This window comes from Hylaeus anthracinus, unplaced genomic scaffold (genome assembly GCF_026225885.1).
Source record: "Hylaeus anthracinus isolate JK02 unplaced genomic scaffold, UHH_iyHylAnth1.0_haploid 11982, whole genome shotgun sequence".
In the NCBI taxonomy this organism is placed as follows: domain Eukaryota; kingdom Metazoa; phylum Arthropoda; class Insecta; order Hymenoptera; family Colletidae; genus Hylaeus; species Hylaeus anthracinus.
In genome coordinates, this window is record NW_026534330.1 from 2977514 (window position 1) to 3003676 (window position 26163).

General features: G+C 41.7%; 1 protein-coding gene across 1 annotated transcript; it reads left to right on the plus strand.

Moving 5' to 3' along the window:
* Window positions 1-15195: 15195 nt before the first annotated feature.
* LOC128886225 (mucin-2-like) lies at window positions 15196-26161 on the plus strand. The gene is made up of 8 exons (XM_054140929.1): window positions 15196-15287; window positions 15369-15969; window positions 16141-16388; window positions 17137-17309; window positions 17749-18404; window positions 19230-19460; window positions 20042-20182; window positions 21474-26161. The coding sequence occupies exons 1-8, from the start codon at window positions 15276-15278 to the stop codon at window positions 21482-21484; spliced, it is 2073 nt and encodes a 690-aa protein (XP_053996904.1). The 5' UTR covers window positions 15196-15275; the 3' UTR covers window positions 21485-26161.
* Window positions 26162-26163: the final 2 nt, after the last annotated feature.

A 26163-nucleotide genomic window follows, 5' to 3' on the forward strand; every position in this document is an offset into this window, starting at 1 on the left:
GAACACCTTTTCACCTTTCTTAACCCTGATCGCTTTGAGTACCTTCTTGAATTATTATATCGTAAAAGAATTCTTACTCGATGGAACAACATTCTCATTCTTTTCTCGTGTATGTAGATTCATTTTATTGCGCGTTATTATTACAAGTATCGTTGTCCTGAAAGGTATTATGCTACATTATGACAGAAACTTCGGATAAATTACGTTGTACGAGAACGTGTGAACCTTCAAAGAAATGTTATGTCTCGTGGTAGCAAATCCTTCGAGCTGTTGAAACGTTGAATAAGTATGTGCAAGCTGCCGAAATGTCCCGATATCTAATTACTCGCCAGTCGAAGAATCTAAATATACTGTGTCCAAAACGAGCTTCCATTCAAGTGGTATAATTTAGGTTCCCAGCTTCGCAGTAGCTTGGTCCCATAAGTACCCAGACACGGAAGCGTTCAGACTCTCATCGCGGCGCTGAATGTTATTTAAATGTCAAATCACGTTGCCCGCTTTTTGTGGAGAGGATCTTTTCCTCGGACTCGATGACTAATTTATCTCTCAAGTGAAATATTCAGGGCGAAAACGAGTGGGGAAACGGTAGAAAAATTATGGGCGCTGTCCCTCGTCGGAAACAATGAACCAAATGTATAAACGTTCGTACGATGGAGGTACTTTTCCATAAATGGAACGATAATGATAATCATTATCGCATAAAAGCGGATCGCTATAATCCGTCGATCATATAATATTCATGAAAAACATTATCCACTGACCGTAACCGAATATTGACATGTTCTTGCCTCCGTGATACGCTCGCATCCATTGCAAACGAGCGACGGATAAAAAAAACCGAGGCGTTTTTCCAATGAGATTTCACTTCCGCTATTACTGTAGCGTAAGAAATAAATATACAAAATTTTGCAGACTGTGCAACGAATTCGATGAGACGAAGAACCACTTGACTTTGAGAAGCTTAAGATAACTAGCATCGGTACCATGGTGTACATAATTCCATGTGTAAAGCGTAAAGGGGGAGAGTATTTTTTAAATAGCATGGCAAATAGCAAAGTTCAGAATCTTGCGTAACCGTTAGGTCATTGGTAAACCGGTTATGCGCGTGTCTCGTTTCCGTCAATCGGTGGCAATCATAAATCGTCCACCTAATCCACGATGATCTAATGTTCGTCTCTCACAACACTAGCTGCGAAAGAATATCTAAACTGCTCCATCAAAGATACTTGATCGAGTCGATGCGTGGTAAACTGAGAATTTCAGTTGGAAAATTTGACGAGCCAAGAATATTTCGATGCCAAACAATGTCAGTGTCGTGCATGATGCATAATGTTTGTTTCCTGGCAGGTGGTCAAGTTTAACGTGAGACGGGATTGCATCCAGTCGCGAGGATGATTAATTGGGACACTTGTTTCCTGTCCAACGAACCAGAGGTGCTCTAGAAGTACCATACTAAGTTTTAGAGAGTACCTAAGATTCAGAATAAATTTCTAAACGCCCTGAAAACATATTGGAAAATGTATATTCAAATTCCATACGACACGATGTATTTCGTATAATTCTAATGCTTTTGTAACGTACGAAACACTTTTATCCTCATAGTTTGAAGCTCTCCGACAGGTTTGAGCGAAAGAATATTTTCAGTTAACATACATTGTGCCATGGGTATTGTTCTTATTCAATTTCTAAATAAATAAATTCAAGTTCTTGAATTCGCGCGTTTATAGGGCATGTATAGATATCGCCATCTCGTGGTGAGAAAGCCGAACTAAAATCCCGACCTCCGCAGCGCTCCAGCGGGAAAATGCCCAAGTTTGTCCTCGAATAGTTCTTTTGCAATCGTTAGATGGCGGCATTTGGTAAAGAAAATAAATTTGTTTATAGTAGAGGTCTGAAAACGGTTTTCTATTTGTATTTTGAGGTTATAAACCGTCTGAAAGTTTTTAAACAACATAAATTAAATAAACAATAAATTTTCGATAACCTATAATGGGTGGCGCCATCCGGTGGGAAAACGCCCAAGTTTGTAGGAAAATAGTACCGACTTTTAAACGCTAGATGGCGCTACGAAATGAACGGTTACCTACCATTCTTTTTATTACTTTATTTATTTGATTACGTGCAATAAATGTACTTGTAAGCACAATAGAAGCTTGGGAACGTTAATATACACCTAGGAAAATGTTTTTATACCTCTAATATATAGAAAAATTCATTGTCGGTATTTGTATTGTTAGATGGCGCCATCTAGTGTTCGAAAAAGAGAACTATTTCTAGACAAACTTGACCGTGCTCCCACCAGATGGCGCCACTACAAATGGTTATCGACAATTTATTTTCTATTCAATTTGTGTTATTTAAAAACTTACAGAAGGTTTATAACGCTAAAATACTAATAGAAAACCGTTTTTAGACCCTTGCTATAAATAAATTTTTTGCCTGTGACAAATGGCGCCATCTACCGGTTAAAAAAAGAACTAATCGAGGACAAACTTGGGAGTTTTCCCGCTGGAGCGCTGTACAGAGGTCGGGATTTTAATTCGCCCCTCTCACCGCGAGATGGCGATACCTATTCACGCCCCATAAACGCGCGCATTCAACAACCTGAAATTCATTTATTCAGGAATCACAATTAATTGGTGTTTAAAATTGATAATAGCAATTCTAAGACGTCAAATACAATCACGATGACGCTGTGTGAGCCTCTGATAATCTTATAGCACTGTAATTAATTACCAAGAGGCAATTTCCTATTGAAAAGTGGCCTGAAACTCGATCTTAATTTCAAAACGGAACATTCTCTTATAATTTCAGTATTTCTCTCTAACGATCAGGGTTTCATACGGAAAACGAAAAGAACAGTTCTTTTCGTGAAAAACGGTTCAATCATGCGAAAGTCCCACGTGGCACTGCCATTGTTAGTTACAAGAGGCAGGTCGGGTTCCTGGGAAATAAACCAGTGCCGCTTGGAAAGCTTTTTCTTTTGCGGGTGTGCGCTCAGGTGTGGCATTCCCGATCCCAATGGGGTTTGGACGACCGAACGGCTCAATGATGGTTTTTATTTATCGTCCAAGTAAGCAACTTGTCCGAGCTTGTACGCTCCCGCAGCGTAATCCATCTTTCCTTATAGATACGGCCAAACGACTTCACTTCCTCCGATCTAAGGTCACAACGAGACTTCGTGGAAATGGTAAATCACCAATAATGGCATCTGCTTGGGTACACCAAGCTCGAGGAGGTTTAATAATGCGAGGCAAATTTGTAACTTCGCTTTCTCATAAGCATTACCGTTTGTCTGACAGTGTGGAAGCTGAATGACAACAGAGAGATCATTGAGAGAATTAGGAACTAATTGGACGAAATGAAACCAAGTACAAAATGCTCCAAAATTGAGCTGAACGATGGAATAATTTAGGAAGCGTTCGAAATTCTAAACCATTGTTCAGTAAATTGCTATTAAATATGATAATGCGGACGTATAATCAAAATAATACGTGGATAAGTGTGATTCGTGTCCGTATCGTATTGTTTTCGGATCTCGTTTATTGTGATTAATTATTATTTCCGGAGATCTGTTTAAATCATCGTGCACTCGAGTAATTTCTTTTCTACATATATAAAATTCACTCTGTGGGTGGTCAGTAATGAAACAGGTAACTAATTGGAAGGTATCTGTAGAATATTAGCGCGTCCCGCTCGGTCTAAAATCGTCGGACAACATTCTTCAGGATAATTTAAAACAAATGGATCAATTCAAAACCCAAACGTGTCGATGGTGTGAAAACACGTTTGATCCCTGTCGTTGAACAATTTCAATGTCGCTCGGCACGCCCGGCTCTGGTGCAGGTTGCAGCTCTTCGACGATGGAAAGGAAACACTACCGTGGGAGAAACAGGCTTTGAAAGGGAGAGTAACGAGTGAGACAAGTCGCTCAGATACCACCGTTTTATTTTCCTTTTTCTGTCAGGCGAGCGAGAACTAACCGGCCAAACCGCACCAATGTAAACCCTCGTTTTGAATATGCATGACGGTTCCCTTTTTCGGTATCGTCGACGGATCCGTTGGGACTATCTCTCTCGTTCCACCAGCCCGCATCCACCTTCTTGCCTCTGTATCTCTCTTAACCCTCGTTCTCTTCCTTGACTACAAAATTAACTCGCATTCCGACGTTCCTTTGATGTCGGCCCGGAGTGTCGCTGACCATCAGCTGGTCGCAAATGCGCATCCAATTGTGCATACCTTTTCACTAACCCAAATAACGATACATTCGTCAGCTCCTGGACAAGATGCTTGCTTGTAAATTAAATTCTGGTGCAGGACATCCCTCTTATTTATTTATTCAAAACAGCGTCGACTGCTGCGACCACTGGGTTCATTTGCATTTTAGCTTAACCCAGAGGTATGGCTTGGGTTATGGGAGATCATGTACAAGGCGTTCGTCTTTGTTTTCCATTTATGAGATTATGCCATTCCAACGAATAAATCCATCCAGGGATTGTGACTTGTAGGTACGTATTAACCCGTGCCATATGTCGCGTGATCGACATGCACGTATAGTACGCGATGCATCGGCCCTCGCGTGTACGTTTCACGGCAAAACGTGCCCTGAGAAAAGGACGAATTAATTTCATAATTGCTTTCCTTCCTTGACGGTTCGACCCGCAACGAAATTGACCAACTCCTATCCCTGATACGGCTGAGTGATTTACGTTACGTACGCGACTGGTCGAATCAGCCAACTTTCGATTGGGTTACTTCTCGAATACTTTGCTCGGGACCTGGTGAGAACTGTTTGCGTTTGACAGAGGCGCAATGGAAACAAAAATATGGTGGGAACGTTGAGGTTTCCTTTGCCTTTGAACTCGATCCACAAACCTTAACCACTTTGAAACTTTGATATTTTGTAGAAAAGTCTTCAGATGGAATTAAAACGTTCTTGAAGCTCGCTCCCTGGAGAAATTTCATTTAAAAAATGATGTAGTTTCAACGCTTTCCTAACAAAAAGACAGAATAGATGCGATCGAAGGCACCTAGACGCGTTAAGCGCCTCGCAGAATGCGTCTCAGAGGCTGAACGAACGCCATGAAATTATTATTACGCGGCGTGGCCCGTTTAGGCTGGCGCGAGTGATCGCGTACTCGTTTAATCATAGGATTTAGTGCATTAACGGGGTTGTTTCGTAATTGCCTTCCTTCCTTCCTCGGCGCCGTATCTCTGCGCGTAATTAACGGCCTCTTCGACGTCTATCGTAGCGCACAAAGAGCCGCAGTGTTACGCCATTTAACGCGTTACAATACGATTCAATCATTGTCATTGCCTGCTGTGCTTCTTGCGCATAAGCAAACAACGCTGTTTACTGCGGTCCGAACATTCGCTAATTATGATAAGTAACGCCGTGTATATCTCGGACGAAGCGCGGTGGTAATCTGGCCGCTGTTAGGGTATTAATCCTCAGCTACTATGGGTGTAGTACGTTAGTTTCTTCAAACACTGGTACATTTATTAAAGAAGTACATAATTATATGCAATCGTATAGAATTTCTTTAGTACAGTTTGGAATCGAACGCAGCCTCCATTTGTTCAAACTACAAATGTTATTGCAGCTATTTTCCGGGTTAGCGTCGAACTACAGCTGTAAATTCCAATCGCACTTTAAATGGACCCCGTCAGCACCTCTCTACGATCAATTTCGTTATACGATTTCTTCCCATACGACCAGCTGAAGATTTCAGACGGAAGAAAATCTGAACTGATCCGACCATCGAATAAATAACTAAATGCATTCACGGGATCAACCCTTTGCGCCCCCAACTCCGTAACTACCGTAGACGTTATGTTACAATTGCAAGGAGTTGAAATTGTACATAGTAAAAAGCAGTAAAATTGTGACCTAACAATGGCAGCTTCTCTCACTTTTTTTCTTCGTCGTTAGTTAGTTCAATAACGACAGCGCACCGTCTCAATCAGGAGGCCCGTTGAAATTTCTTTCGAGCAATTTTCGCTGGTTAATTTTGCAAGTAAATTGACCAATCGTTCCCCGCGACTGTCCCAGCATTTTCGCGGTGTTATATTCGTACTGTTAGACGCGAATTAGATCTTGGATAACGGCGTATTGTTCGATACCGAATACGAATGAACGAATCGGAGTCCACGGCCGTTCGACTCCATTGTGCCGAATATTATATCACGCGCAACCACGTTGCAGAACAAATCTCTCGAATACATTACTACGAAGATTTTGTCACGGTTCGATTATTTCCTATATATACTGTTCGATAAACGGCCGCAATTCGCGATGTCTTTGTCAAATTCTATGCAACGAAGAAATATTCCAGGAAAATTTCGCTCAATTGTTAATCAAACGTGGACGTTTCACCGGACATTCTCGTTTTTCTCTGTTTTGAAAGTTATCATTGTTGTTGGGGCTCTTTTCAGGAGAGAAGCCACAAAATCATAAAATATGTAAACTAGAAGTCACGCTTAAAATAGGAAAGATACGCATTGCAACTAGCGATGCGCACGAGTAGGAAATTCGCGATCGATATGCATGTTTTGAGATTTTTCGAGATCAAGATCGAGATCGTAGAAATCTCGTCTCGTCTCGTCTCGTCTCGTGCGCATCACTAATCGCAACTTTATACGCTTCGTTAAAGTGTGAAATAGACAAACTATTGGCGCGTTATTTCATCAATAAAGATTACGATATGAATTATGCATCCCAAAGATGAATGAAATTTCAAATGACTCAATTTCACGTTGAACGTATAAAAACTTATCCGGGTGACTGTTTAAACGAGTAAACGTTGCAAATGTATAACTACGCGGAGCTTTTATTCGTCATCTATTATTTGAATAAAATTCTGGCCGTCTCTCTGGCGACCGGTAGCTGTGTAAATTGAACGTACGGGCACGAAAATTCGTCTCGAGGGACGAAATTTAACAGCCACGATGCGACACGTTTCCCCGTAGGAAATTCTCTTTTCTGGACAGATGGATCGCTCGTCTTGTCCGCGGACGACTAGCCGTTTGACAAATAGACGTAACGTTTTCCTGAGCATTGTTTAAACAGCACTGGATCCATTTGCGCTACGTCGTTTTTTCCCTAAACGTATCGCGATTCTGCGAGACAACGAGAGTTCTTGAAGAGACTTTTGCAAGAAAAGTGCTCGTCCGCAAGATAAATCTATTATATCTTGGAATTTACTGGGACACTTAGTTCTCTTTACACTCTGATATCTTTCTCACTGATTATCTTTTAATTATACCTATGCAAACTCATTCTTAAAGAGGTCGCAGATACATGAATTCAAATACGCGATAAACCTATTACGATCCCATTAGAAATATACGACGAACCTACTGTAAACCTATTATAAGCATATTATGAAGCCATTGTGTGATTATTACACAAACCACGTTTTGTGTAAACGGATGATCGAAATGTGGCACAGCTGAATGCGACGCATCGTTTAATGCGGTCGATTTAAATGCGACGAGCCCACGATGCATGTGTATACAGGCTAATAGCGTGCCGCGAAGCGAAGCATTAAACGAGACACGAGGATGGCGCATCTAGAATTGGCGAGAATTATGTTCATAGTAACTGGACTTGACTCGAATTCGAAAGCAAGTATAACGAGCGCTCAAATTAAGTCTGCTTTCCGTTCAATGCGTTTTGCACACCGCGACGCCTAGATTTCGGGAATAACCGGAAGGAAGTCTCTTTCAGTCCATATCCTAAGATGTGCACTATACATAGTAAGCAACTGCTGTTTATCTGTTATCTCGTTAAAAATAATCTATCGTTCACTTTTTCATTTTTCTACCATCAATGTTCCTAGTAATGATAATATTAAGAAACAAGCGGAGAAAGTTTTTTGTAAGAGGACTTCTTCCATCATCTCTTTTATTTTTGCTGCTGCAACTTTTGCAGAGTGGCACAACGCTGGAGACATTGCGGTATCGTTGCCATAAGCTCGCCCTCTCTGGTCCGCAAACTGGCTCGTTTACTCGCTAGGTTCGTTGATACTTTCTCCTCGGCTTTTCTAAAATGTTGACCTCTCTGTGAATATTCCCTTTGGCACTCGCATCACGAGCTCACCGTTTTCAAAATTTTCACGATCGATCTTCGTCCAAGCGTTTCAGAGAATCACTGGCGCGCGAATCCTTCGTCGATTAAACCTGCTACACGTTCTGGCAAAAAAAGAGATGTGTATTTACATTGTCAAGCAAACTTGTCAATATTCCGAACGAAGATTAATCGTTCCATTTAATACGTCGAGAAACATTAACGAAAGCCACTTTCGCAGAAATGAATCGTTGATGGATGGGGAAACTTAAATGCGCCACAATTAAAATGAATTTTAACGTTTAGGTTGAGTTCGAAGGCGACTCTTTTGAGATCGTCGCTAGCATGTTTCCGGTTTGATATGTATCTCAAGGACTTGGCCGTGGCTGGAAAATATCAGAGCCAACTTTCTCTGGGAAACGAACCAGCTGTACCGCTTTAAATGGCAATTGATGCATCGTAAGACAACACGCAGCGATTAAACTGACTTTAACTTATAAGCTGGTGTCTTCGATATCTATTAAGGCAATCAGTAAATGTCTGAAACAAATTTTTCTAAAGACGATTCGAATTTTAGCGGAGAATAAGACTTCAATTCTTCTGAACAGATTTTGATTCATGAATGACACACACAAAAAACAGTATTCATTGGCTTTCTTGATACCTTGGACACTCAACACGTTCAGTTATCACTGTGTTCTTTAAATAATATCTTGACGATAAGTCTCCAAAGCAAGGCAACATAATTGGTTATCGGAAAACCTAAATGAGAGCCCTGTTCGTGACGTTTCAGCCTCTTGGTCGGTGACACTTTACCCTTTGCGCTTCACTGGTGCCAGTGCGATGACGTACATGCACCACAATTCGGTTTACATTCAAACAAATGAATAATATTCAAATTATAAGCGGTGGAGTTTAGAATAAATTTCAGTGAAAAGGAATATTTTTAATTTCAAAACGAAACATCGCGAACATACATAAAATCCCCTGGGTCCACATGAGTAATGCGTGTGTGTCTCTGAAATAGCGGAAACACGCAGATGCAAAGCCGTCGTCCGCGCGAGAATGAATTTCGAGGTTGGGTGACGTTACGTCGACATTTTTGGCGGCGCGTAACCATAATGAAATTAATTTAAGCGGCAAGATCGATCCACTAGTCGGTTAATAATCTCATCCGACCAGTTTCCACGACGGGTAAAAGCCACGCGATTAGTGACTTCGCGACAAACGCGATACGCCCCCCAATTAAACGATCAAGGTGTTTTCACCTTTGGGAACGATCGAAAAATCGTTTCGAGCTCTTTGCATTTTCTATCAGTATAAAATTTTTAGCACACGCCTCGAGGACACGCCTTACTCATATCGAGGACCTACATTTTCACTTTTGATCGAAACCAATCTTCGATATCTTCCACTAACCGAGAATCGTGCTCTATTTTTACTCTAAACACGTTCAAATGCTTATACGAATTTATGTTTCAGATTATTCAGCCCTAAGAAAGTGATAAATAACATCATTAATTATTCAATTACATCTGTAATGGACTCCCCTTTAAAAATAAATATTGCTCGCACATATACGAAGCTCGGTTCCCTTCGAAGGTCTCATTTTTCCTTGAAAATGGAACTTTGCGATATCCCAAAATAAAATTCCGAATCACAGTGCGATGGTACGCATTGCGAGATGAATACGACGCGCGCGGACTGGAACCTGCCGCGCCCAGTTTGTCGAGTCGACTGAACTTGAACGTTCTCGAACTTGCTCCATGAAAGTCCGGTACGAGAAGTGAAAAACGATAAATATCTCACTCCCGCGAATGAATTAATTTCTTACTTCCTACCTGACGCGTATGCCGTTGGAAGTCTTTGCACACGAGAGAAGAGAAAATGCACACCGAAGAATGTACCCGATTCGCGAGCCTATTAACGTCGTGGGATGAATAGCCTTTTGAAGCATCGAAGATCGAGCGAAACGCCAGGAACTGTTTCAGTGAACGTTTCTGTCGTTGGTTTGCCCATTGGTTGAGACAAATAAAACTCGGATATCTCTAACACGGTGTCCGTTATGATTGATATTAAAGGAAAAAGACATGTATAAATCATATATCGTGTCGCAAATATAATTGTAGATTCGAACGAAGTTTGACTCAACAACGAAAGTAACGGGAGAGTGAAAACCAGAGTCACAGAAATCGACGGGAAGCTGATCCCATGGAAACGAAATGGTCATGTGACGTCAGCGTTAATATTCCGAGGATATTGGCTGCTGGGGAATTAAATAATGGCAACGAAAATGATGGCGAAAAAGCTCGATTACGATCACGATGGAGGGAGTCGAAATTAATCGATTCCGCGCGAACGAACTCGATGTACCGTTGATATTTCCAATTTTCTCCGGTGACATTTTGTGTTTACCCAACTCGCGTTAAATAAATAGGATGCGGCAATAAAATACCTGTCCTAATACATTTTTCGTTTCGAGTTAATCACACCCCCCCCCCCCTCCCCACACACACGGTATCGAGGTACTAGTCGAGTAAAAAAGTTAAAAAGTAAGATAAAACAAGAGTATCGATCCACGCGAGGCTGGCGTACGCGAAGTTGTACCAAAATACTGGGGTAATGAATTGCACGTGTAGTGGATTTGTGGCGAGGTTGCGTCAAATTCTCGTGCAGCTCTGATTTGTTACGAGAATGGCGGAAAAATGATTTAGACACGGCTCAACAAAAGAGATGTGTGTACTCCCTGTTCATTAACGTTGATCGTTTTTTAAGCTACACACTCATGTTTTCTACTGTATCTAGGATTGTACACTTGTTACAAAATACGTGATTCGAGCCAAAAGAAGCCAATTTATTTCGCAGAAACAACCACTGTATTTGATTTTATATATCTCGTACGGTATTCGTTGCTTTAGTATATAGTTCATCAAATCCAACCAGTATGAATACGAGATTCACACCTGCGCTCTAAATATACGTTAAATAAGCTAAAATTCAATTTGCGCGCTTTATTTATTACCAACCATGGAACAATATTTAATATTTATGTTTGTTTATTTGGTTTTCTGGGCAATATATACTGTTCGACAAACACCGCTCCTTTCGGATAGTATAGTGTGTTTTGAGAGAGTCTGCATATAGCTGTGGTATACATTTCCTGTTCGGGTACGATACGTACACTGCAGTTTACACAGAATATTGGCTACCTCGAAAGGCAAAAGCTCGCTATTCTTTGTCATATATATATATATTTTTTTTTTTGAACGGTTAGTCAGGTTTATTTGCCAGCCGTAACACAACACGTCGTTAATTAGGAAGCACAATACCGAGAGTCAACGATAAAAGGGCACTCCAGTGGTCGAGCAATACTTGCACTGGCCAATTTTGACAGCGATCAAAACGTCCAATTAGGCGACTCTCGAATCTCAATTTTACGAAGCGAGCTCGTGTCGTCTGGGTAATAAAATTTACAATTTTTCCGTCCACCGACGTCCGGTTCCACGATGCTTATTTGGCGTGAAAGTTTGAGTAACCAGATAGGCCTCTTTCTTTTCCATCGCGGGTTCACAAGTGCGCGTGCGCTAAAAATATCGCGATCGCCGCAGCGGAATCAACATTTTATCCAATTGGAAATCAATTGTACAAACAGCAACATGTCGTCACAAATTGGAAGACCTACTTCGAAAATTAAATCGTCGTATTTCGACAACGATTCTGTACCGAGCATTTCAATTTTAATTGAACGCTGAAAAACGTTCGAAATATTGTTAATTGGTACGCAATATTGTTGGAAATAATATTAGGACAGTTCTAGTTTTCTTAAACAAACAACAAACATCACTAATTCTCCCGTACATAGTTTGACTAGACAGATACCTTAATTAACGTTTGAATGTTTTAGCAGAAATCAGTCATCCGAACGGTAGATTAATTAGAATGATGGAACGTTTCACGCAACTATTGCGTGTAGGTAATAAGAGATGCCTCGTGGAACTTTTAGACAGTGCGCTAAAGTTCTAACTCCATGAGAGGTGAAAATGATCGCATTAACCGCGCAGCATGTTCATTCGCGAATTCATAAAGATAACGAAACCCATATCGTGCTTCTTCGTTCTGTAAACGTTAGAAATAATTTCCTCCTATTTTCCCTCAGTTCGACGCGTTATATACACGAAACACAAAAACCTGATCGAATCGGTTAATTAAACGTAGCTACCCTCAAAAAGCATTTCATTTGCCGATATTATGCATATGCAGACCCATTAATTTTTGATAATTACCTCGAATTTTTCGAAAAATTCATCGACGAGATCAGATAACTCCAAGTTGAAGTAATTAACGAATGATATAATAACGAATAAGATAGAATACGTCGATAGGACTCTACGTGGAGCGATGGAAATTTGATTGTAAACGGTTCGATGCATCTATTAAACTAAGTATAATTAAACTAAGAAAAATACATTGGAAAGGCGACTAAATTTCTACTCGTAAATGTTACACAGACGCGCGAAGAACCTTGTTTCTTCAAACATGGCATTCGTGAATTTTCATCAGGATATCGTTTGTAAATCTCTGGTACTGTTTCCTAACTAGGTCTTGGAGGGGTTTAATCTCGATCGTAAACTTATGATTCATGCGAATCCACAGAATTATATACACAAGCTGTTAGCTCGCAAACAAGCAAAATGGTATCCCATTTTACTTTCCAAACAGAATCTGTGTGCAATACTGTTCGCAGCGCATACAGTATACCTACGAACACATTTAACGTTAAATCTGTTACACAACACCTTTACCGAGCAACGTTTGCAAGCGTATATATTCCATTGATTATAAATGATAATCGAACAATATTAATGCAAATGATTATTCGAATTGTGGTATGGCATAAAATTATTAACCAAGTATCGCACTCAGCGTTATTACTCGTTTCAATCGAAAAGTTTACCTCGGTTTGACCAATACCAACAATGGGAAAATATTAATTTAACTAAATTACTGTTTGTTTCGAAGACAATTAGAGAACATAGCGGTCGAACGTCTATCGAAAATGAATGGAACGTTTGGAATGACGCTGGCTTGAAAATTAATACATTTTTTGGATTCTCAATGGAATGAATATAAAGGATTCGCTTTAACCTGGTTAATTGGTATACGATACAACCATGAATATTTATTCCCAATATCGAGGAAATTTATTGCCACTCCTTTGAAATCCTCCAACACTGCTTAGAATGAAAAATGGTCCAACGATTTTTCGACAGTCAAGATCGATCGAATGCTGTGCAGCAATATTTGCTAATTAAGGTCGGAGCGTGGCTGTCGAAGATAAGAGAAATTGTTTCGCTGTGTATCGCGTAAAATCTTAACAAATTTGGACTTTGCGAAGCTAGCACTAATGGAATGCATGAGTTTCTCGGACGCCTAGTTTGCGTGGCGTCGTTCATCCTCGGCGAATTACGACGTGCCTTGTAATTTAATTTTTGCAAACGATGCATCCTGATATCGCGCAATATTTTCCTCATTTGACGCGATTCGCACACGAATAATCTCTTAATGAATAGTCCGAGAAGCATGGGATTTCCGTAACAAATATTTAAATTCTAAACAATCTTCTTGCTAGAGGCACCGTGACGTTTAATTTGGAAAACTAATTCTTGTAAACTACTTGACGTTTACGTAAATTTCTCCCGTTGTGTTTACATTCCCCTGTTATCTGTTTTGTGATTAGATTACTGGGAAAACACATTGCCATTGCGTTATAATAAACTGTCGCTGGCGAGACCATGCTGTAACTCATAACAATTTCGGTCGCGACGGAGGTAATGTTTACTATTGATTTATTTTATTATCGTACTCCATGCGAACGTGCCAATGTATGGAATCATCGATTCAATTTTTAATGACACGAATACGCGGTTTAATAATTATTTCATTACAAAATCACGCGGAAAATTAGAAGCTTTGACGCGCAATTAATGATCGGACCCTCCGCACTTGTACAACGATATTCGATTATTTCTTTTCAACTATCTTTCGTAATTATACGTTTATCCAAATGTTGGTTTATTAATGGGATAGGTTTACCTTATCGACATGATCTGCAATTTGATGGGTCCGAGTGTCGATGAATGCACCGAATATTCCAATGAAATTGTCTAATTTCGTTACGTTATCGCGTATGGAATTAAAATAAACGGCGGTAATCATTTCACAGACCGACAATTTCGAATATTCAAGCTTTCGATATTTCGCATTCGATTCGATCCAATCGTAGCGGGTTGTATTTATCGATCGTGCGAACTTTGCACTCCTCGGTTATCTACATCTTATACGAAAAGTAATGTCGAACGTACGTAACACAGGTGACGTATACCGCCTATTATCCTCGCTATTGCCTTCTTGAAAGTCGAACAGCGTGCACTCGAGCACCCGCCGTGGTTCCTGGCGGAAACCTTAAGACACCCGTATATCACACGTTCCCTAACACTCTCACTCTAAGACGTTTATCGAAGATCGATTGCCTCCGGAAAGGAATATGAAAAATTTCATGGCTCAAGTTTTCAGTTTCAATAGAGATCGGTTGCAATTCAATCGATTTACATGACAGCCTTGTTGTACACGGAAGGGTGACTTGTTAAACCTTCCATGGGTACTTTATCATGTAACCGTATTCGACACATATTCTTAGCAGTCGACTATAAATCTTCATGAAGCTTAAAATTGCCTTTTCTTCTTACGAGAAGAATCAGCCTAAAACTGTTGAGATCTGGTGTACCATAGAGACGACGAATAAGATATATTTTCTTCTTGCATATATCTTCAGAAATGAACAAATTTAATGGGCTAACGTTTGGTTAACGTTGCGTAGTGCGTTGCGTTCCAAGTTTGTCTTGACTGATCGAGTACACATCGCGCCCTTTGCGGGTCTGGCAATGAACCTCGTATAGAAGGAGAACGTATAGAAGGAGAAAGGCGTGGATATACGTGATTTACTAGATCCAGTTTCGTACCTGATCTGGAAGACGCACAGAACCAGGGAAAAGAGCGCGTGGAAGAGACACGCGATTCGCTTTTTCATTCGTTTAGTAACTATATAAGAAAGTCGATGGTATCGATCGACTGCAGACGATTTTCACGTGTAGCACGATCTACCTCGCAGTCTTCTAGCCGAGGAAAGTTCTCGTCTGAAGGAATTCAAATGAAGAAACTGGTGAGTCGTTACGTCAATCAACGTTCACCGTGATATCATCCATCAGCGACGGAATGATCGCTAATTAATTTCTTCCTCCAGGGGATAATCATCGCGATGACGGTGGTTGTCAGCGCGTACAAGGATGAAAGGAGGACCCTGTCACCTTTAGAGGACTTCCCGCCTTATCAAGGAACTAGGCAACACCCACCTTTCCACGAGCAACATCAGCCATTCCGGGAGCAATCGCTCAAGACGCAACCGTATCAATCCTACAGGCAACGACACTATCGTCAGGAGACTTCGTCGTATCCTGAACGACTGTCCTTCAGGGATCAGCCGTTCCTGAGAGATTATTCGTCATCGAGAAGTCGACCGTTCTACGGGGACAGCTCGTCCTATCGAGACGGGCCAGACTTAAAGGGACAGGCTTCGTTCTTCATAGACGGAACGTCGTTCAGAGACCACCGGTACAGGGATCGAGACACAGTCATCAGGAACGAGCAGTCCTTCCGTGACCAGGCACTGAACGAGCAGTCCTTCCGTGACCAGGCACTGAACGAGCCGTATTCTTACCAACCCCAACCCTTTGGCGACGATGTTCGGTACTCAGACTCGTACGACAAGCTGACCAACTCTTACAAAGATCAAAAGTATAGTCAACCGGAGTCCTTTGGTAGGGATCAAGAGTATTTGAAGCACGGTAAATGGTTTTTAGATCCCAGAACATATTCTAGATCGTATTCTGCTGATACTATCGAAACGATTGTCTATATATATATATATATCGATTTAAATATAAAACATGTTCGAAAAGTGTGAGAAACAACCACCTCTGCGCAGCGTACAAAGGAAAGATTACTTTGCTCTTCAGGAAACCATGGTCTCGGTTACGTTTCCATGCCACCGGTTTCACCCTACGAGAACGCTCTACCATTGAACGAGGAATCGTCTACTACGACGACAACACCGACGTCGGCGTCGCCAACCGCTCAACCCTTGCAAGAGTCTACTGTCTCAACCTCAACCACCGCTGAGACTATCACCCGACTTCATACGTCTGTGACTTCCCAGCCGAAAATGGCTTTACCGGTGACAATGCCAAGCGTGAAATCCGATACGGTGAGCGAAATACACTCTTAGCACGTCGACACCTTGCCATTCAGCTCTGCTAGCACGTCTCCCTGTTCTTTTTATCTTCTCCTACGCTTCCACTACGGTTTACATAGGGATGCGAGAAACATCACCGAAAAACACCGCCACGATAGAACAAACATTTTATTTTTGAATACGATCTCATTGAGTTGATTTTTTCAAGATATTCCGAGAACATCGGTTAAGATCCCAAGAATCTTTACAAATTGTTTCTTCTTCTATCGTGGAATTACTTCAATGGAATTTCCAACTTTCTTTAGCGTTTCTTGGTCGGTGGATGTGTTTGGTCTACCTCTGAGGGATCATCTTCTTAAAACTCTTAGCTTTATCTGTCCCATTTCCCTCGATTCAAATGCCGCGGAAAATTTCCATACACTTTCAACGTTGGCGAATCTTTGTCGCTTTAATTCCTCGTTTTAAGACACATTTTATTGCAGCGCGTTTCATAATTTGATTAAACCGCCTCCTGTGTAAAATAAAATATTTGTCGTATTATTACAAATTCGGAAATTCTCGTTGCAATGATCTTCTAACGTCGTTTCTTTGACGCGATGATAAAACGGGATCAACGGGAAATTCCGTCCTACGGTCTTTTCGAGAACTTTCAATCACCCGATACCTCGATCCTTTTACAACTTTTCGAACCGGACCCACGCCAGCGACGTAGCACCCGCGAGTCTTAAAGGGTCTAATAAAAGTTGGTAATTGCTTTCAGTTGGCTGATTCCGATGCTACCAACCCTCCCACGCCGACAGTTTCCACGGTACCAGCCGCATCGGTCACCTCGAAGCAATCTTCGAACCTGGCTCATCCATCGACAGTTATGCCCACGATGGCCAGCTTGCCTGTCATGACCACGGAATCGCCGTTGATATCCTTCGAAAGACAGTACGTAATGGCACTGTCAAAATTGCTTACCTGCTCGACTGATCGCGACCATTTCTCTTCGGTTGTTTCGCTGTTCTCGAGAGATGGTCCTCGAATTGTCTTTAGTATTTCTACCTAGCGTTGAGTCAATTGTGATGCAACCGAGAAGAAAATGATTTTCGATGAAATATTTCGCTACTTCGTAAACAAACTTATTCGTGCACGAAGAATTACCTCGTTTTGCGGTTGAACTATGATTGCCACCGCACCGGGTATAACAGTTACTCCCAGATATTTCAACGCTGAAGTATTCTCCACTGTTCGCGGAGCGGGAACGTTATTTCCCGACGGCTGAACAGCCAAACGGTCGGAGATCTCGCGAAAGACACTCCGCATGATTAAATTAGTATTCACATTTACGAATCCCGTGCGTTTCGAGGTCGTTTGATTCTTCTTACAGGCCGATGACTCCTGTCGAGTTCCCACCGTCAAGGTTCACCCCGGCTGCGTCTTATTACGTCCCCAACGGCCTGAAGAACAAGTTCCAGCAGTCTTTGCTCAGCTATCTGCTGTCGCAGCAGGCGAAAGCTTCTGTCAAAAACAACGACCACAATTCGGTGCTGAATTACGCGCTCCCAGACGTGTTGAACAACAACGTGAACAAGATTCAAAATTTACCGCTGAATTACGCGCTCTCAGACGTGTTGAACAACAGCGTGAACAAGATTCAAAATTTACCGCTGAACTACGCGCTTCCAGACGTGTTAAACAACAGCTTGAACAAGATTCAGAGTCCTGTATCGAGCTACGTGCTTCCGCAGGAATCGAAGGACGCGCTAAAGGATAACTTGCAGAGCTCTCTGTTGAGCTATCTGCTGCAGTCTCAGTCGAATCGTGGTTTATCGTTCCAACAATCTTCCTCACCGGAAACCCTGAATTACATTCCGCTGGGCAACACGTTGGCCGAGAGACCGAAGCTCCATATGCCAAATATACCGATCTCAACTTTGTCAACAGTTTCTCGACCGATCCAGTCCATAAACTACGTTTCCACGATGCCCAGAGTACCCACCTTCGTGACTCAAGACACGCAGACGTCTTCTGATATCCCTTTAGGTATGATTCCTTTCGAACAGTTGCTAACGAACAAAATGAAACATATAGCAATAGCGACGGTATCGATTCCATGGTTATTTTATTCCACGACTTCAAATTTGTTATATGTATAAAAATTCTGCCCGTATCTGCTTTCAACGAACCGATAAAATTCCGAACAAATCGTTCCCCGATCGTTAGATACGAACGCGCCCCGAGGGACCATATCGAGAAAAATTTAATCTTTTTAACTCTATATCCGGGCAGCTCGAACGTCGCGGTCACGTCGTCGTCGAGTTTATTGGCGGTCTTACTTTTCCACTCCGGTCCGACACGGTTATAATTTTCAAAATTCCATCGAGTCACCGGGCTCCCGCGTGTCTCCAATTCCGATGGATTTCTTTCCATCGTCGCCGAAGCCATCCGCATGCGGGCCACGATTCCATTTTCCCCACTTTTTTTTTTATCGTGGCTTCGAGTTCGGGGAACGTAAAGCCCGCACACTGTATCCGAGAAGTTATACGCCGATGAAAGAGGAAAGGATTCGGTTTCAAGTTGGCATTTTTATACGAACCTTCGTCATTGTTTCTAAGTCCTCGCTGCCCCATTGAACTGGAGTCTACGTGTATCGACCGAAATAGTGCTTGTACCAACGTAAAGTTAGATACTTCTAAATTTGGAGCATAATGTCAAAAAAATTCTAAAGATGCAAAAGTGAAATATACTTTTCTCGAAATTTTACAGCTATGTTCGGAAGGGTTAATTTGTCACTTATGTTAGGCAGGTGCGTGCTCCATAACGTACAAATGTCTGTCGCACCTACAGAATGGCGCGTTCCTGTTTTAGGTGCGACGCTAGCCTCCGGCTTGCCCCAGAGCATCTCTGAGACCCAGTCTACGAACGTATTCAACAGTCTACCTGGCGGGTTCAGCGGCATATCTGCGAGCATACCTGGCAGTCTCTCATCGGGCGTTTCCACAGGCATGCCAACTTTGAACTTGGCTCAGAATTTCCAACATTTTGGCCAGCTGCGGCCATTCGAAGCGACAAGAAGTCAGCCGCTCTCGTACTCCACAGGTATATCGATCGCGCGCGATTACGCACGCCTAACGATGACGCTTATTAACGATGAGACGTCATGACACGCGTCTAATATCGAACGATGTTGCGAGCTCCTTATAGAATCTCAGTTACATAAAGTGTGTGCCAAAAAGGGAGAGTATATCTACCTATTTTTAAAAAAATTAACGCATCAACACTTTCCTTATGAATCCTCGATAAACTAAGACTTTGACGAGGATCCTTGCTAAGGGTTGAAACCTTTAATCGTAATATTGTTGGGCGATTCATGTGTACCTAACAGGTCAGCACTAAGGATGGGGCTTTAGGGGTTATAGCCTACAGACCTTCGCCACCTGGTGTGCCTTCAGAGATTAATTTGATTTGATAAATTCACTATGAACCTTCTGGCATGTACATTGATGTAGTTGACGGTGAATAAAATTCTCCATTTTGTAATGTTGCACTTGCGTTAATAGAATAGTTTGTAGTGCTTCTCTGACAGTACCATCGCTAGGCACGCTAGTGACAGGTGTGTCTAAAATCGTTCCTTTTCGCTTTTACCATGTAACCCGCGAAACCCGTGTGGTTCTGTGCAGGATTGCAGATGCAGCTGGGCGGTTTCGGCGGGATGGATTATGCCTTACGGTCGAGTAATCCTGCCCCACGGCCACTGGAGCTCGGCATCGCGAAAGTGGGCTTAAGTATGCCGGAGTTACCGCGACACCAGCTTCTCCAAGGTAAATTTTCAACGAGTAATTACGCGCGTTACTGGTCTCGAGAGGCTGCGGAACAACCGCATTTGCCGAACGAGAACAATTTTTGGAAAGGTAGCACAGGTGCGCCGAAGAAATTTTCTTCCTCCTCTAATTCTGACTAAGTAACACTAAATTTTAATTGGGCGTTGAATTTAATTTGGCAATTTCATTTTTTGAAATAGTTAAAATTGTCGCGGTTGGAATGTCTTCAACTTTCTAAAAGCAATTCGTGATTCTCTTCGTGTACGAGCTTTAGACTTTATATCGGGTTATGCATCGCGTAACTCTGGTGATTCGCGTATCAGAAAGTCTTTTTGCACGAGCCCGATGGTTTGCTTTTGAAGAAAAATCCCCCTCGATATGAGGAATATTATACAAATACTCGTGCGATGAAAGTTTGTTTGTTCGGGGCCTCGTTTGCGTGTGCACATCTTAGGAATTTTAAACGACGAATCATCGATTGCGAGATTTCCATACCTTAATGGAACGGTTTCGCGATTTCGTCCCAAGGAATTTTCAGTTATATCGGCATGCTGGTATACTTATCCGAATACGGTGTATCATTAATGTCACATTTATTATGCATCGATCGAAAATTCCCCGATCTTATCGGTTTTCCAGAATTTGTTCAGATATTGGCATAACCGGATAGCCAAGTAACGTAAAATAACGTACATTTTCATTCGATTTAAAATATAATTTAAATATACTGACAAATATTGAATTTCAGTAGCTTTGTGTACGCAATTATTTATAACTTCCCATCGGATGAAGGTATCGGTTATATTTTCGTTTAATTTCTCTAAGGGATATCTGGACGTTATTCGCGTTTGCTTTCATAACGGTGGATAATTTTAACAAACCTCGATTTTGGTATGAACTTGCGCATCACTCCTCGCATTTAATGGGGGAATTTAATTAATAATTCAACCGACGTTGACGCTTGGTCTGCATTTTGTGTATTGGGTAAAACACGAGTTTACTATGCAGACATTTGCTTTACGCTCGGATTAGTAATGCGGAGTGAAAAGGTAAATCAAGAAGGATGAGACGCGCTTTTAACATTCTCCAAGTTTCTTATTTACATTAATTATAACCCGAGGAGTTTGTGTCTGGGTACCGGCGGAAGGAGCCGAGAAAAGCTAGACGCCTGCGTAACGAGGATATTAATTGCAACAGATTTCCAGTTTTTAACTTTCGTTGACGAAATTGATTTTTCTGTATATTAATAACTTCTCCGAACTAAAAGAACTTCTTTATGATTTTTTTCCAGGTTGGGCTTAATCGGTACTCGTGGTAAACGCACGCAAGGACTGCAATATACTTGGCCATGTACGGAATATATTTATCAAACTGCCAAAGTCGAACATAATCTAGGTTAACGCTACAAAAGAAAAGTGTTTCATAGTTTTATAATTTAGTTGTAGGTGTTATCTAATCATAAGTACACGTAACATAATTTACAACGACATGGAAATAAAGCGTTGTTTTCAAAAGTGTTGTTACGCCGAAGAAAATGTCATTTAACGAACAAATACTACCGACACACGACGTTTTACCTACGTTATCGTTGAGTTTGTTCTTTGTCTCGGCGATTCTTTCAGTCTACAATGGTCTAACGGCCCGTATGTTTTTCTTATTACGAAGAAACTCCGCTGTCGACCTTCTTGCGCGTTACTTTTCCGTGTTTTATCGCTGCATCACCTTTTCTTTGCCTGTTAATGGCCTCACGTGAACGATCCAGGACGTCTGCGAGAACAAGGGTTCAGTCCCTTACATAGTCCCGAAGGCGCCCTTTGCTTCGGCGGTATTCGTAAAAGTCGATGTGAAACGATTTCGTTGCAGATTGGATTCGGTCGAGGATTGTAGTTCTCGAACATGACCATCGTCACTGTGAATTGCATCGAGTGGGAATCTGAAGTTCTGATATTTAGAGACTTCCTACTTCGCAGGACGCAAGGACAAAGGAGGAGAAATATGGGGAAAGGCGTCTTTGTGTGGTTAACGGAATACTGACAATGGTCGAAAGCATGGTTTTGCAATTGTATTATATGTATACGACTTATGCTATAAACTTACCTTCACTCGGGACACGTAGAATGAAAAGTCGTCGTTAATTTATACTATATTTTATTAATTTTAACAAGTGTCCGTGTGTTCGGTTTGTCGTGTCTCTGAATGATCGTGTCCGTGTTTCGCGTGTGAACATGTATTAGTATTGCCATCGGTACATACAGCATTTTAGACATTCATTTTTGTTTCTTTGTTTCGTTTCATCTCGCTTATCGTTAGTCTCGGCAAATTAAAGATTCACCGCTTACATCTATGCCCTGTATAGACCATTCGTAGTAATAATTAAGAAATCCATAGGAAAAACATAGTTCTCTCGCACCCAGAGCGACACACACTCTCCACTGGACACTTTAGCCGTTACGCTTCGATCAATTATTTGTTTCACGAATCTCCTTTGTTTCTCCCGTCTCGCAGAGGTGGAATCCAACCTCGCGTGATACGGGGTTCGTTTCAGAATTCCGGCGAATTTTCCTCGAGCCTCCTGCAGGCATTCATGTTCGCTCGCATTCTTCGTCGACTAAATATATATGTATTTACACAGATGTACAGCGCCACACCATACTCGTCCCATAGATAGTGTACAGGTACATTGCATACGTTTATCATGTACATACATATCTATATACAGAGAAGGGAACGTATCCAGGTTAGAAAAATACACCGATTTTACGCAGGAGTTTCATTTTCATCGTTAAAAAGCATCGAAAGAAGTTCGCATTGAGACAACTTCCAGTGAGACAATTGTTCCTTAATGTTCGAAGAAGTTTTTCAGAAATTTAGAGAAGAAATACTATATTTCAATTAATTGTCAACGAATCGATCTGCAAATTTCTGAAACACTTCTTCGAACATTAAGAAACAATTGCCTCACTGGAAGTTGTCTCGAACACGAACTTCTCTCGATACTTTCTAACGCCGAAAATGAGAAGAATCGTTAGCTGGCAGTTACTCATTTGCAATTAAATATTAATAAACAACAACAAATTTTCGGCTTTCTGATGGATTGGTAGGCATCGGTGGATCCTACTTTGTATACGTAATTAAAATTACAAAAACAATTGTTGTATGAAGATTTAGAATTAATACTACAAATCAGCACTGTGTAAAATGCTAGGCTTTGTCGACTTTCGCTCGTCGCGGAAGCACGCTTCGGCTAAATTACGTTTTGCAGCTAGACCTGGGGTAGTTGCCGATTTTACGCGACTTCTGACCTATATTACACAGGGAGGTTGGTAAGAGACATAAAATAAAAGCTTTCCATGTGTGGCTTTTTTCTAGAACATAATTAAAGGGGAAGCAATAAACTAATGGATAAAACGCGTTTTCGGTTGCTCCAATTTCGCAAGACGCATTAATTTTCTTATCGCGTTTCGGCGAAATGAAACAAAAAGGATTGGTGTACGGGAGGGTGAAGACGCTAATGGCAATATGATACTTCTGGTTTCGGTTCAAAGGTTCGTTCGCGAGCGAAAAAATTCGACAATCGTTTCCGTGTTTCCGGCCTTGCCCCTAAGAACTTTCGCTTCCCCGTTAACGATCGAGGGCGAAGCTCGAGAACTTCGCCAATTAATAATCTCTGGCTGGTTCCTTTATCTCGCGACAGCGTAAAATGGCACCTGGCGCGATCTACCGCGAATCGGAGCACGTTTAAAACGTCACTGGCTGGAATAACGGGAGTGAAAAGTTCCTTACGGCGTTGCGGAAGCGTATAAATGAGACAGTAATTCTTCTTTTCGCTAGTCTTTCGTTCCTCCTAATTGGTACGGCAATTGTAGACATCGGGTATATACGTTCGTTCTAAGAGCAATTTTCGCAGCAATGACAAATTGTCGTCATTAGTTAAGCGTTTCGACCATTACACCGGGCTTTCTTCGGAAACAAGAGTTAAATACCGCGAAAGTATAAAGTTTGCAGTCGGTCGACAGTGGATTTATCGCGCAAAACTAAACGGATTTTCATAATTCTTCACGAAACCCATCAAGTATCACTTAGACGACGTTCACTAGTATTACAATTTCTTTTGACATCGTGTGATTTTCGAGCTGTAAAAACGAGAACATTAATTTTCAAACGATAATAATTTCATACTCAACGGGTTGAGAATGTCACATAAACGTTTTATAGAACTATAAAGGATCCTGCATCGTGTAACGCAAATTTAACACCCGTTCACTGACAGCCACGTTTCCGTGTGAAAAAACCTCGAAGAGCGAAAGAAAGTAATCAGGATCTCTCACTCCGAAACGAACTACGACGTAACGCACAGTTTCAGTAAAAGGTAGCTTTATCACAATTCATCGAGAAGAAGTTTCCCTATTGTTCTGCCTAGCGTTTAGCGATACACTCTCTATCGTTACCTTTAGTGTTTGTTAGTAATTGCGGTGTACCTAGGATCTCTTTAGCGCCAATCGCTGCGGCTCGAATGATAATTCGTTAATCTCTACGATTATTTACAAATATACATTGGAAGCTTACGACTACGTGATAGAACGTGTTCGTAGAACCCATACAGAGTAAAAAGCTTTGATTGTAGACGTTATTGCGACAGCGCGGGTCACGCGAAACGCTTGTTCGTTCAATTGCTCAAACTAGGGTAAACGTACCAATCGGCAATGAGCCGCCAGTGGTCGACACTTTCCGTGTTATTAAACTCCAGAGTTAGTTTCGCCGCTGCAAAGACATTATCCGCTAAAGACTCGGTATTTATTTTGCTAGAAATCCGTCTCGAGTATCGTATGAGCGAATCGAACGGAAAAAGGAACTTCATCGTATCAAAGAAGTCGGGCGGTACGCCTCCCGGCTATATTTACTCTGTCTCGGCACTAAGAGACTGCACGATCTTGCTGGTTTTGCCGGGAAAGGGAAGTAGAAAGAGCGTTAAGCCCATCGAGTCTCATTTTATTTACTTTCCTTGGCGACGATCGGACCATAAAAAAGCACAGACGTGAAAACGCAAACTCTTCGTGATCGTTCTCAGTAAATCGAGAATCTTATACGATGTTAATATGGACGATGTAACATTACATTTTCCATAACGTTTATTATTGGTACGTTTGTCCTATTTGTTTTGAAGGTTTAGAAATATCGTTTCCCTTCCACGTTTCGCGCGCCCTGGTACACGTGTGACAGTGTAGACGCGTTTCGGATGCCAATGTACGGACAGGTATCGTGTCTCGTACTCTTACTGATATGTTTGAAAATTCGCTCGTGGGAGACTTCGTGGTCCCTCGCGGCGATGGAACAAGAAGCGCGGCACTGCACGGTATCGATACGTTCGATACAGGTATTTCCGATGCGTCGTTCGTGTCCTGTTGTCTGCTTCGTCGAACGGGTCATGCACGTACAATGTTTATCTTCGCGGGAGAATTCCTCTGCGCTGTTCGTAGCACAGGCAAAAACGAGCGGGGACGCCTTTCTCGTATATCGATTTTCGTTTCCTCGGTGTTGGACGGGAACGCTCGAAGCAGTTAACGCGCAATACGCGGTACATAAATTCTGATCGAGGCTCGAACCGACGGCGACATAACGCGGAAATGATTGACAGCAAGCACCACCTTTCCACGTTGCTTTAAAAGACATCGATCTTTTTAAGATTGTCTAAAACGAAATTTTGTACATACAGCGAGAACATTATACCGTTGAATCTTCAAGTCAATCAGTTTAGTGGTTTCACTTCTATGCAAGGTTGGATAGTAAAGAACACGAAAGGGAAAATTGATTTTATGAAATCGTGACTGCGGTGTTTGTCCTTAAGCGGCACTGAAGGAAAACAGGGATAAAGCGGATCTTCTTAAAAGTTTCCTCGAATTGAATATATCGAGAAAAGTTTGAATTCAAATGGTCCGAGAAATAAGTAACTCGAGCTACGCTATTCTGGGACGGTTTCGCGT